Source organism: Mesocricetus auratus, unplaced genomic scaffold (assembly GCF_017639785.1).
Source record: "Mesocricetus auratus isolate SY011 unplaced genomic scaffold, BCM_Maur_2.0 Super-Scaffold_100019, whole genome shotgun sequence".
Lineage (NCBI taxonomy): Eukaryota > Metazoa > Chordata > Mammalia > Rodentia > Cricetidae > Mesocricetus > Mesocricetus auratus.
The window spans coordinates 11,206,567-11,219,450 of NW_024429200.1; the positions used below are offsets into that span (position 1 = coordinate 11,206,567).

General features: G+C 46.3%; 1 protein-coding gene across 1 annotated transcript in view; it reads left to right on the forward strand.

Moving 5' to 3' along the window:
- Zc3hc1 (zinc finger C3HC-type containing 1) overlaps window positions 1-12,884 on the forward strand; it is a 30,429-nt gene that overhangs the window by 13,441 nt on the left and 4,104 nt on the right. The window contains exons 5-9 of the mRNA XM_040728650.1: window positions 5,899-6,026; window positions 7,498-7,652; window positions 9,437-9,677; window positions 9,990-10,202; window positions 11,978-12,184. Of these exons, the coding sequence (XP_040584584.1) occupies window positions 5,899-6,026; window positions 7,498-7,652; window positions 9,437-9,677; window positions 9,990-10,202; window positions 11,978-12,184 (944 nt within the window). The remainder of the gene's footprint in view (window positions 1-5,898; window positions 6,027-7,497; window positions 7,653-9,436; window positions 9,678-9,989; window positions 10,203-11,977; window positions 12,185-12,884) is intronic.

Sequence of the window (12,884 nt, forward strand, 5' to 3'; positions counted from 1 at the left end):
TTGGAGGCCAACCTGGGCTAGCTACCTGATTCCAAACTCTCTGCTTTTCCCCTGTATTAAGCAGCCCTGTGCTCTGCCGTGGCTTCCTTTAGAAGGTGTATGAGTGGCACTAACAGTGGCAGTTGAACAGGGTTTGATAACCACAGAACTTTGGGACTCTCAACTTACTATTTACCAAATGAAGGTGATGCAAACCTTTAGCTTTGTTACAGGAAAGCAGTATTGTGTAACAGCACTGAAGTAAGGGTAAACCCAAGTCTGCCCCGCCAGGGATTAAGAGAAACCCGATCCTGTGTCCTTCCTATAATAAGGACCTTACAGGGCAGTCTTCCTTATATCTGGAACTACAAAATATTGCTGGATAAGAGAGCCCAAATGTACTATCAACTGGGATTGTTTTGTTTGGTTTGGTTTGGTTTTGAGACAGGATTTCTCTGTAGCTTTGGAGGCTGTCCTGGAACTAGCTCTTGTAGATCAGGCTGGTCTTGAACTCACAGAGATCCGCCTGTCTCTGCCTCCCGAGTGCTGGGACTTCAAAGGCTTGTACCACCACCTCCCGGCTCAACTGGGATTTTTTTTAAAGCATTATTTAATGGTATGTGTGTACTCACACACATATTGAGGTCAGAGGACAACTTACGGAAGCCTTTTCCCTTTTCTCCTTCTCCCATATGGATTAAACCCAAGTTCAACTTGGTACTATGGGCCTTTTCCACTGAGTTCTCCATTGGCCCTCAGCTGGGATTCTTGAGGTATTCTCTTATTCAGCTGGCACTCTCTGCTAAGTAAACAGGTTCAACAGCAGAGCCCTCTGGTGGGGACTCTCTCCAAGTCTAGGTACAAGCTTGCTCAGCCCCAGGTTTCATGACAGTGTTGGTCATGTGTTGTGGTATCTGGTCAGTGTAGTCTAGCTGTGTTCTGTTTCCAGTAGGAGGGCTCAAGCTGCTTCCACGGTCACTGTGGCTGAGCATATTCCATGACCACCAACAGAAAAACCAATCAGAAGCTGGGCGTTGGTGGCACTCGCCTTTAGTCCCAGCACTTGGGAGGCAGAGGCAGTCAGATCTCTGTGAGTTCAAGACCAAGCCTGGTCTACAAGCGCATTCCAAGACAGCTTCCAAAACAATACAGAGAAACCCTGTCTCAAAACCAAAAAAATAAAAAATAAAAAACCAATCAGAAATGGTAGATTTCTCTCTCCTGATGAAACCGTTAACATGAAAGTGGCTGTAGCACAGGATTTTCCATCTCTGGCCTATTTTCTTTTCCCCTGTGTAGTATAGCACAGCCCAGTCCTGTGCAGAGGTGAGGTTACCTCTGACCAGTCACTGAGGCTCTTTTTGGGTTTGCCTGAGTTCTGTGGGTGGTTCTAGATCCACTCACAACTTGACTCTCCTTGAAGAACTTAATTCCTACCTAGAGCTCTTTGATTGTGTTCATTTCAACTACCTCATTAACACTTTTGCTTAATATTATTATAGGTACCTGGCACTTGTCAGTGCAAAGCTGAACTCTATCCAACACTTAAAAGTTTGCCCTGACATTCCCATCCAGATATTTCTGCCAGAAACCTGGAAGCCATTTTAATACCTTCATGCTTTTCTTTTTTTTTTTTTAATTACTTATTTACTTACACATATGGGGGTTTTGCCTACATGTATGTCTATATGGTTTCTGCATTTAGTGTCCTCAGGCCAGAGGAGGGTGTCGGGTCCCTTGGGACTGGAGTTACAGTTGTTCCCATGTGGTGCTAGGAATCAAACCTGGGTCCTCTGGAAGAGCGGCCAATGCTCTTAACCACTGAGCCATCTCTCCAGTCCCCCTCCCCCGTTTTTATTTGTTTGTTTTGTTTTGTTTCAGACAGAGTCCCATTGTGTCACCCTGGCTGGGCTGAAACGCGTATGTAGACCAAGCTGGCCTTGAACTGAGTGATCTACCTACATCTGCCTCTCCCTCTGCCTCCCAAGAGCTGCAATTAAGGATGTGAGCCAGGCCAGGGCTGGAGAGATGGCTCAGTGACTAAGATCACTTGGTGCTCTTACAGAGGACCTGGGTTTGACTCCTAACACCCACATGGTAACTCATGACCATCTGTAACTCCAGCTCCAGGAGCTCTTACATCCTCTTCTGTCTTCCAGAGGCACCAGTCGTTTGGAGAACATAGTAGACATGCAGGCGGAATACATAAGACACACAAAATTTAAAAAATACTTTTTTTGGGAGGGGGGTTTCCAGGCAGGGTTTCTCTGTATTGTTTTGGAGCCTGTCCTGGAACTCGCTTTGTAGACCAGGCTGGTCTCAAACTCACAGAGATCCACCTGCCTCTGCCTCCCGAGTGCTGGGATCAAAGGTGTGCGCCACCACCGCCTGGTGATATTTTATTACCAACCTTGTCCTTATTCTTTCTCCAAAAATTTGATACAGCTTTCAATAATATCATCTGTTAGTTTGGCTTTTTAATATTCAAGTAACTTTTATGTGGAGAAAGAAATACCCACACTTACTTATACAACAATGTTTAATTTACTGTGCATTGCTGTTTTTGGTTTGGTTTGGTTTGGTTTTTCGAGACAGGGTTTCTCTGTGGCTTTGGAGGCTGTCCTGGAACTTGCTCTTGTAGACCAGGCTGGTCTCGAACTCACAGAAATCTACCTGCCTTTGCCTTCTGAATGCTAGGACTAAAGGCGTGCGCCACCAACGCCTGGCTCAGTTTTGGTTTTTGAGAGGCAGTCTTCTTTTTTTTTTTTTTTTTTTTTTGGTTTTTCGAGACAGGGTTTCTCTGTGGCTTTGGAGGCTGTCCTGGAACTAGCTCTTGTAGACCAGGCTGGCCTCGAACTCACAGAGATCCGCCTGCCTCTGCCTCCCGAGTGCTGGGATTAAAGGCGTGCGCCACCAACACCAGGTTGAGAGGCAGTCTTAACATGGAGTTCTGGATGGTTAGCCTAGAGATTACTATGTAGACCAGGCTGTTGTCTTGAACTTGCCACAGTGCAGGTTTGGGGATTGCAGATATGCATCTCCCCAACTGTTTTTTTTTTTTTTTGTTTTGTTTTTTGAGAAAAAGTCTTGTGTAGCTCAGTCTGACTTTAAACTTGAGCTAGTCCTCCTGAGCCCACAGAGTACAACTGTGCACCATTTTGTCTGACTTGTGTTTTAAATAATTAAACTTTGAGAATTTATGTTTATGGGTGTTTTGCCTACATGCATTTCTGTGTATCATTTGTATATCTGGTGCATGAAGAATCCAGAAGAGGGCGTTAGGTCCTCTGGAGCTGGAGTTACAGACAGTTACGAGCTGCCATGTGGGTGCTGGTATCCACACCCAGGGTCCCCTGCAAGAGCAAGTGCTCCTAACTCTGAAGCCGTCTCTCCAGTCCGCATGCCTGGCTTCTTCCATGGGTACCAGAAATCCAAATCCAGGCCCTCATGCTGTCACAGTGGGCACGTGACTACTTGAGCCGTTTTCTTGGTCCACAATCTCATGATACTTCCTTGAGATTATAATATAACATTTGCTCCTTTCCCATTTCTCCCTCCAACCCCTCCCATGTACCCTTCTTGCTGTCTCTCAATTTTTTTTTTTTTTTTTTTTTTGGTTTTTACGAGACAAGGTTTCTCTGTGTTGTTTTGGAGGCTGTTGGTCCAGCCCAGCCTCAAACTCACAGAGATCCGCCTGCCTCTGCCTCCCGAGTGCTGGGATTAAAGGTGTGCGCCACCACCGCCCGGCTTGCTGTCTCTCAAATTTATGATCTTTTTCTCTTATTGTCGGTATGTGCATTTGTGTGTATTTTATATTATATAAGAATATAATACAACCTGCTCAGTCTGTATAATGTTTTAAAGATTTATTTGTTTTATGTGCATTGATGTTTTGGCTGCATGTATGTCTGTGTGAAGGTGTCAGATTTTGGAGTCACAGACAGTTGTGAGCTGCCATGTGGGTGCTGGGAATTGAGTCAGGTCCTCTGGAGGAGCAACCAGTACTCTTTCTTTTTTTTTTTTTTTTTTTTTTTTTTTGAGACAGGGTTTCTCTGTTTTGGAGGCTGTCGGTCTAGCCTGGCCTCGAACTCACAGAGATCCGCCTGCCTCTGCCTCCCGAGTGCTGGGATTAAAGGCGTGCGCCACCAACGCCCGGCACAACCAGTACTCTTAACCACTGAGTCATCTCTCCAGTCCTATAATGTTACTTTTATGTGTATGTTTCCAAGTCTGGCCATTTGGAATTGGCCAGAATCGGTGTCCCCCTCCCCTGGGAAGATGATTTCTCCTGCTGTTCGCATTTCTTGGTTGCCTGTAGTCCGTGTAGAGTTCAGTCCTCCTGATCTTTCCCCCTTCCTTGTTAGCGTGTCTGTTGGAGTCAGCTTTCTTCAGATCATGTGTAGGAAGCCATGTTTGTGAGACTTATTGGGTGTGTCTTCTCTGACATTTCTAAGAGACACAATCCCACAGCAAATTTCTGTTCTTCTGTCTATTGTAATCTTCCTGCTTCCTCTTCAGAAGCTTCCTGAGCCTTAGGGGTAGTGTTGTGATGTGTCAGTTAAGAATGGGCTCCACAACTCTGCATTTCCATGGATTATAGTTTTCTGTATTGGTCTTGTCTGTTGCAGAGACGTTTCCTTGAGGAAGGGTGAGAACTGCACTCCTCTGTGGGTATCAGGACAAGTACATTATAGTTAGGGACTGTGGTGGTTTTACAAAGTGATGGGTACAGGTTCCCCTTCAAGATCCGTGGTTTCACTAGCCCTGGGTGCTTGCCTGGCTGGCTTTCTAGTACCAGGCATGACTTCCTTTTTGTTGAGCAGGCCTTTAAAGGTATGTGTGCCACTGCTGCACCCTTGGGGTTAGGTGCCATGCTGGTCACTGTTGTGGTTCATAGGCATCAGAGCTGAGTAGGACTGTTGGTTTCTTCCCTCCTTTGGAAGCTTGCATGGCACTTCCTGAATCCATGGAAGCTAGTCCTCAGGAGGAAGGCTTTCAAGTCAGCTCCAGCTTGGGTCTCTGGGCTCCGTGTCTGAAGTGCATGGTGTCTTCAGCAATAGGGATTTACCTTCTACTTCAACTCACGGTGAGTTATCTGCAATCTGATCATTGTTATCAAATATTGTTTCTTTAATTTTTGTCTGCTGAATCCAGACTTCTGCCTCAGGAATTGTTTTGATTCTTCCCTGGCTTTTCTAAAAGTAGTAATTTCATACATCCGCACAAGTGCAAACAATAGTTCATAATTAGATGCTTTCCACCTGTCACCAACTTCATTTCAAATTTAGCCCATCTTTTTTTCCTCTGGTAGTGCTGGGAATGGAACCCAGGACTTTGCCCATACGCGGCTAGTGCTCTGTCTCCAAACTACACTCTGAACCCCTTCTCCTAGACAGTCTTGTTTCTTTGTTCCTCACAACTTCAACACTCTGTACATTGTTTAGAAATTCAGTCCTGGGAGCTGGAGAGATGACTCAGTGGTTAAGAGTACCAGCTGCTCTTCCAGGTCCTGAGCTCAATTCCCAGCAAGCACATGGTGGCTCGCGGCCATCTTTAGTGAGATCTGGTGATGCCTTCTTTTGGCATAAAGTTATACATAAGATAGAGCACTCATACATGTAAAAATAAATTAGAAAAAAAAAAGTTCAGTCCTACTTATAGGACTTTGAATATCCCCCTCCCCTTCCTTTCTAGGCAAGTATCAAATTGCAGATAACTTTTCATTAGGGTGGGACTGTGTGTCTGCTTCTTAGTGCTGGGATTGTGTCTGGTTTGAACCTGTGCAGGCCTCTATGGGCTCATATTTATATAAAACAATAGTTTAATATCATCAACTATCCATTTTACATTTCTCTCATTGCTCTATTCATGGTCGTACTTTTCATTCCTGTCTGATCTCCTGGTTTAATTTTCCCACAGATAGATTTGGGATGTTGCCATTGGACGAGCCTGCTGTTCTTGTCAGTGAGTTCCTGGACCGGTTTCAAAGCCTTTGTCACTTAGACCTCCAGCTTCCTTTCCTCAGGCCAGAGGACTTGAAAAGTATGGTGAGTTTTTGTTGGCTAGTGCGTTTTTGTACGTAAGTCTCCATTTGACTGAAAAGAGGATGGGAGTGTTATGAAGACAATGCAGTCTCTGCCAGAAAGGCAGTAGCTGAGCATGTGATGAATGACTTTATTTACACGCTAGGTAGGAATCTTTAAATGGCTCTTTTCTGTCTTCAGGACAGGGTCTCACTGTGTGGCTCTGCCTGGCCTGGAACTTACTATGTAAACTAGGCTGCCCTAGAACTCACAGAGCTCCACCTACTGGGATTAAAGGCCTGTGTCCCCCCCCATCCAGCCTCCAGCCCTACAAATTCAATTTTATCTTGCTTTTTTATTTAAACTGCTTATTGCATATCATTTTCCAGTGCTACAAGACAAGAAATCCTCTTCCGAAGGTGACTAGAAATACATTTCACCGGCCGTTGTCTTCTATGAAGACACACTGTATTGTAGACAGTAAAAACTGGTCATTTGCTTCAAGTTGACACTCTGTTAGGGCTTCTAGCACTAAATAGTTAGCCTGTGTTTGCAGTGGTAGCGCATGCCTTTAAACCCAGCACTCGGAGACAGAGACAGGTTGATCTCAGTAAATTAGAGACCAGTCTGGTCTACAAAGCCAGTTCCAGAACAGCCAGAACTGTCACACAGAGAAACCCTGTCTTAAAAAACAAAAAAACAGCCGGGCGGTGGTGGTGCAGGCCTTTAAACCCAGCACTCGGAGACAGAGACAGGTTGATCTCAGTAAATTAGAGACCAGTCTGGTCTACAAAGCCAGTTCCAGAACAGCCAGAACTGTCACACAGAGAAACCCTGTCTTAAAAAACAAAAAAACAGCCGGGCGGTGGTGGTGCAGGCCTTTAAACCCAGCACTCGGAGACAGAGACAGGTTGATCTCAGTAAATTAGAGACCAGTCTGGTCTACAAAGCCAGTTCCAGAACAGCCAGAACTGTCACACAGAGAAACCCTGTCTTAAAAAACAAAAAAACAGAGCCAGGCATTGGCGGTGCAGGCCTTTAATCCCAGCACTCGGGAGGCAGAGGCTGGTGGATCTCTGTGAGTTCGAGGCCAGCCTGCTCTACAGCGTGAGTTCTAGCATGCTCCAAAGCTACAGAGAAACCCTGTCTCAAAAAAAAAAAAAAAAAAACAAACCTGAGAGCCTCGTCACCACAGGCCAACAATCAGGCTGGCAGGTTTGCTCTGTCAAAAGTGAACTCAGTGGCAGGTCAGGACACAAACAGTCATCTTTTTATTATTTGTGTTTGAAGTTGACAAGTTTCAGATAAAATCTGCAGTTGGTAAGTTGAGAGCCATCTAGTACTTAGAAGGAGAGCTGCTACCTCCTTCAGTCATCAGTTGAGGAAGTTAAGTTCTGTGTGGCACCTTAGCCCTGCCCCACAGCATGTTGTGAGTGCGTTTTCCGTGTACGGTGGCTGAAACTTGAGTTACTCTTTACCTGTGGTTCTTTTGCAGTGCCTGTGTGAAGACAAGGTCAGCGCTCTGCTGCACCTGCTGGAGGCTGAGCTTGACCACCAGACGGACGACAGGAAAACTACAAGCAAACCGGGCTCGGACATGCAAGTCCATGTCACTGCCTGTGTGCTTTCTCTGTGCGGCTGGGCATGTAGGTCAGTGGGTGTTGCCTAGGACCATGAACCATGACAACGGTGACTGTTATTACTTAGAAACCACATGTTTTCTGAGCGAACAAAAAGAGAAATTGGGGGTCTGGAGAGATGACTCAGCAGGTTAAGAGCACTTGAGTGCCCTTGCAGAGGTCCTGAGTTCAATTCCCAGCAACCACATGGTGGCTCACAACCATCTGTAATGAGATCTGGTTCCCTCTTCTGATGTGCATGAAGACAGAGCACTCATACACAAAAGACATGAATAAACAAGTATTTGAGAGAGAGGCTGGAGTGGGGGAGGGATAGAGGTGAATAAGAACCAGCAATAAAAATAGACTAAATGCTAAGGCTTTCACGGTGTTCACACCTGAGTTTTTCCTTGTGCAGCCTCCTCCTAGCTGGGGGACTTAGGTTCCCACAAACAGTGTAGCTCTTTCTAAAAGTAAAGGAACAGTGTCCTGCTTTTAGAAAGGAAGAAAATTAAGTTTAATTGACAAAAAGTAGCAGAGGACATGCCATCTGGAGCCTCTAGCCCCATTCCAGCTTAGTTTGGCATTGAGTCTCAGAAAAAAGACTGCCAGAGCCAGTCTGCTTTACTTTAGGCATTGGCTTTTTACATTTATTTTGTGTGTGGAGTGGTCATACCTGCGTGTGTGCCATGTCATGAGTGGGAGATTAGAGGGAAACTTAGAGAGGTCAGTACTCCTGCCCATGTGGGTTCTAGGGATTGAACTCAGGCTTGGTGGAAAAGTAGCTTTGCCTGCTGAGCCATCTTTCTGGACTTTGATTTACTTTATTTTAAAAATGTTTTAAAAAGAGAGCAGTGGTGGTGTACACCTTTAATCCCAGCATTTAAGAGGCAGGCAGATTTCTGTGAGTTTAGGCCAGCCTAATCGACAGAGCTAGTTCTAGGACAGCCATGGCTACACAGAGAAACCCTGTCTTGAAAAACCAAAAAGAAGGAAAGAAAGATTTCTTATTTAGATATATGCATCTCTGTCTGTGTGAAGGTGTGTCACGTATGTGCAAGTGCCCTCAAAGACCAGAAGATGGCTTCATTGTTATAGGTGGTTTCGAGCCGCCTGATGTGGCTACTGGAGCTGTAGAAGAGCTTCAAGTGACCTTAACTCTGTCTCTCCAGGCCTTCTCCCACCACCACCATTTACTGTAAATGCGCTTTCCTATCACTGAGTTCGGAGCGCGGCGGGTTCACCTGTAGTCACAGCGCTTGGGAGATTTATCATGCATTTGAGGCCAGCCTGGGCTACAGAGTGAGACCCTATCTCAAACAAACTAAGTAAATAAATGTGCTTTCTTAGCCGGGCGTTGGTGGCACACGCCTGTAATCCCAGCACTCGGGAGGCAGAGGCAGGTGGATCTCTATGAGTTCGAGGCCAGCCTGGTCTACAGAGCGAGTTCCAGGACAGCCTCCAAAACAATTCAGAGAAACCCTGACTCGAAAAACCAAAATAAATAAATAAATAAATAAATAAATAAATAAATAAATAAAATGTACTTTCTTTGGTAGATTAAGGAAAGGGTTTTAAGAGGAACATAAAACATACTCTACTGTCTTTGCCAGAAAGAACATACCAAGACCCTAAGATGAGAAGGTAATGTGGGAGTTGGGGAATGTCAGGTCCTCTAAGATCAGGGCTCTAAGAGTTCATGGTTTGCAGTCCACTGTAGAGTCTGTTTGCTGAGATAAAACAGAAATCATTGCACTTGGTCCCATGGAAATGTCTCTTTTAAAAACACCCACTTTCTTTCCCGTTTCTTCCTAGTTCTTTGGAACCTACACAACTTTCCCTGATAACATGTTCCCAGTGTATGAGGAAGGTCGGGCTCTGGGGCTTTCAGCAGATCGAATCATCCCTGACAGATCTGGAGGCGTCCTTTGGCTTGACTAGCTCCCCCATCCCAGGTGTGGAGGGTCGGCCTGAGCACTGCCCTCTGGTGCCTGAATCTCCTAGGCGGATGATGACCCGAAGCCAAGATGCCACAGTTTCTCCCAGCTCTGAACAGGTATAAGCCTCTTTAGGGCGCCATTGGAACAGCAGGTTGGAAGTTGGTGGTAGGCTTCACTTTAAACCCTATCAGTAAGATAAGACTATCCTATCACTTCATGTTTCCCTTTACAGATGGAGAAGCCAAATTTGTTACAGAGGCTAAGTATAGAAATTCCGTAGTCTTTGAAGAATTTAGTTATGTAGGTAGTTGAGTTACTAAATTTACATAACAAATTCTAAAATACTATGCTTCATGTGCTTCTAGGAGTCCTCAGGCAAAAACTGTTAACATCATTCATAATACTTCCTTGCCTTTCTTTTTCTACAGTCTGAAAAAAGTCCAGGTCCCATTGTCTCCCGAACTCGGAGCTGGGACTCTTCCAGCCCCGTTGACCGGCCCGAGCCAGAGGCAGCCAGCCCCACCACGAGGAGCCGACCAGTGACCCGAAGCATGGGAACTGGAGATTCTGCTGGCTTGGAGGTCCCCTCCAGTCCTCTCCGCAAAGCCAAGCGAGCTCGTCTCTGCTCTTCTGGCAGCTCAGTGAGTCTATCTTTGTAGATTGCCAAGTTAGCACAAATTGCAGAAGGTACTGTTATGTGCATCAGGGAGAAGCAGGCACAAGCCCTCCCTGGATTCTGGCCAAAAATAGATTTAGCAAGTTTAAGACAGGACAGTTCCTAACCTGTAGTTCCAGCCCTTGAGAGGTGGGGACGGGATCACAAGTGCTTCTGCCTTCAAGACGTTTGTGTTACATGAGGCCTTGCCTCAAACAGGCTGATGAGAGAGCTCCGTGGGCAGAGGTGCCTGATGTGCATGCCCACACACTCCACACACAAGCACACAAAGTCAGTGTCTAAAAAGACGTGGAGGACAGTGGGCTGATCAAAGGGAAAAGGGTTACAGTGGAGTCTAGAGAGGTCATAATACTTAGACAAACAAACAGCAGTACAGCAGATCTGATGAAGGACACTTTGGATTCTCCCCTCTCTACCCGGTCTCAAACCGTAACTCAGGCTGCCTGGGGCTCACTTTGTACCTAAGCTGGCCTTGGACTTGCATCAGTGCTCTTCCTTTGGTGCTGGGATTATCAGCCTGACCATCACACCCAGTAGATGCTTTGTTTATTTGTCTATGTAGACCAGGCTGGCTTCAAACTCACAGAGATCCACCTGCTTCTGTCTCCCAAGTGATGGAATTAAAGGTGTGTGACACCACTGCCCAGCTATTTTTCAGTTCTTTATATATCCTAGGTATACCCTGTCTGAAGCCTTTATGTATTCTAGGTACACCCTGTCTGAAGCCTTTATGTATTCTAGGTACACCCTGTCTGAAGCCTTTATGTATTCTAGGTACACCCTGTCTGAAGCCTTTATGTATTCTAGGTATACCCTGTCTGAAGCCTTTATGTATTCTAGGTACACCCTGTCTGAAGCCTTTATGTATTCTAGGTACACCCTGTCTGAAGCCTTTATGTATTCTAGGTACACCCTGTCTGAAGCCTTTATGTATTCTAGGTACACCCTGTCTGAAGCCTTTATGTATTCTAGGTACACCCTGTCTGAAGCCTTTATGTATTCTAGGTATACCCTGTCTGAAGCCTTTATGTATTCTAGGTATACCCTGTCTGAAGCCTATATGTATTCTAGGTATACCCTGAATTGTAGCCGGCAGACTTTCTCCAGTTCGTCTCTTCACTCTGATATTTGCTTAGTTCTGCAGGAGCTTTTTAATCCTATGCAATTCCATCTGTCAATTCTCAGGGTTATTTCCTGGGCTGTCACAATGCCTTTCAGAATGTTCTTACCCACACTTAAGAAGGCTCAATAGCCAAGCCAGGCAGTGATGGCACACACCTTTAATCCCAGCACTTGGGAGACAGAAGCAGGCAATCCCTCTGAGTTTGAGGCCAGTCTAGTTTATACAGCTAGTTCCAGGATGGCCAGGGCTACACAGAGAACCCTATCTAGAAAAACCAAGAAGAAGAAGAGGAGGAGGAGGAGAGGTAGGTTCAGTAGCCTAGTGTGGATACACCTGTAATCCCAGCACTCCAGATGCTGAGGATGGGCAACTTCAAGGCCATTCTGAGCTGCACACTACACTGACCTATCTCAAGAGCGAGGGGCCAGAATGAGGGAATGAAAGGACAGTTGAAAGAGCTCACTTGGGAGGCTGAGACAGTACAGTGACCAGCCTGGGCTATATAGCCTGACTTTAACTCAAATCAAGAAAGGTAAGGTAGCAATAAAGGCAAGCTAGAAGGGTAGGAATTGTGTGGCGTCTACCCTAATAATACCGTGCCTTTCTTTCTCCATCAGGACACCTCCCCCCGAAGCTTCTTTGATCCTACCTCTCAGCATAGAGATTGGTGCCCTTGGGTGAATGTCACCCTTGCCAAAGAAACCAGGGAGACTGGGACAACGGAGGTGGATACCAGCACCGCAGCAGAGCCAGGCTGGAAGGCAGTGTTGACCGTCCTGTTGGCCCACAAGCGTTCTAACCAGCCGGCTGACATGGACTCCATGGTGAGTGGCCTGTGCCCAGCGTGTGAGCACCGCTGGTTGTCTGTGGGAGAGCGGCAGGGCTGGCCCTGTAGTTAGCACCTGCCTGCTTTCCACACACACACACACACACACACACACACACACACACCCAGTCAGCAGAGGTTCATTCTGTGTTCAGGAGCAAATCACAGGAGGAGCTGAGTCTGTCTGAACTGCTCATGACCTTCTGGTAGAGTCTTTGTTCCTCCAGCTGAAAGGACTCCATTAGGAAAGGAATACAGCAGCAGAAATGACGATGGGCCGTCTCAGCCTCATGCTGCGGCACCGCTGCCTTCCATCAGTCGCCGTCACTTGCATTTGGAGTCTGGCCAGCTGACTTAACTGTTTGGGGCTCTGGACCCTGATGCCAAACCTTAGGGGTTTTTGTTTTGTTTTTCTAGATAGGATTCCTTTGTGTAGCTCTGGAGCCTGTCCTGGAACTCCGATCTGTAGAGCAGCCCGGCCTTAAACTCACAGAGATTCCCCCTGCCTCTGTCTCCTGAGTGCTGGGATTAAAGACGTGCACCACCACCACTCAGCAAAACCATGGTTTTATTCCCCATTTCAGCATGTTACTTTGCTCTTACACAGGCGGGGCCTGTGCTCTGGACCAGCATTAGCTCTCAAGTCAGGACTGATGCCATTAAGACCGGAGGAAATGCAGAGCGATCAGAGACATCTG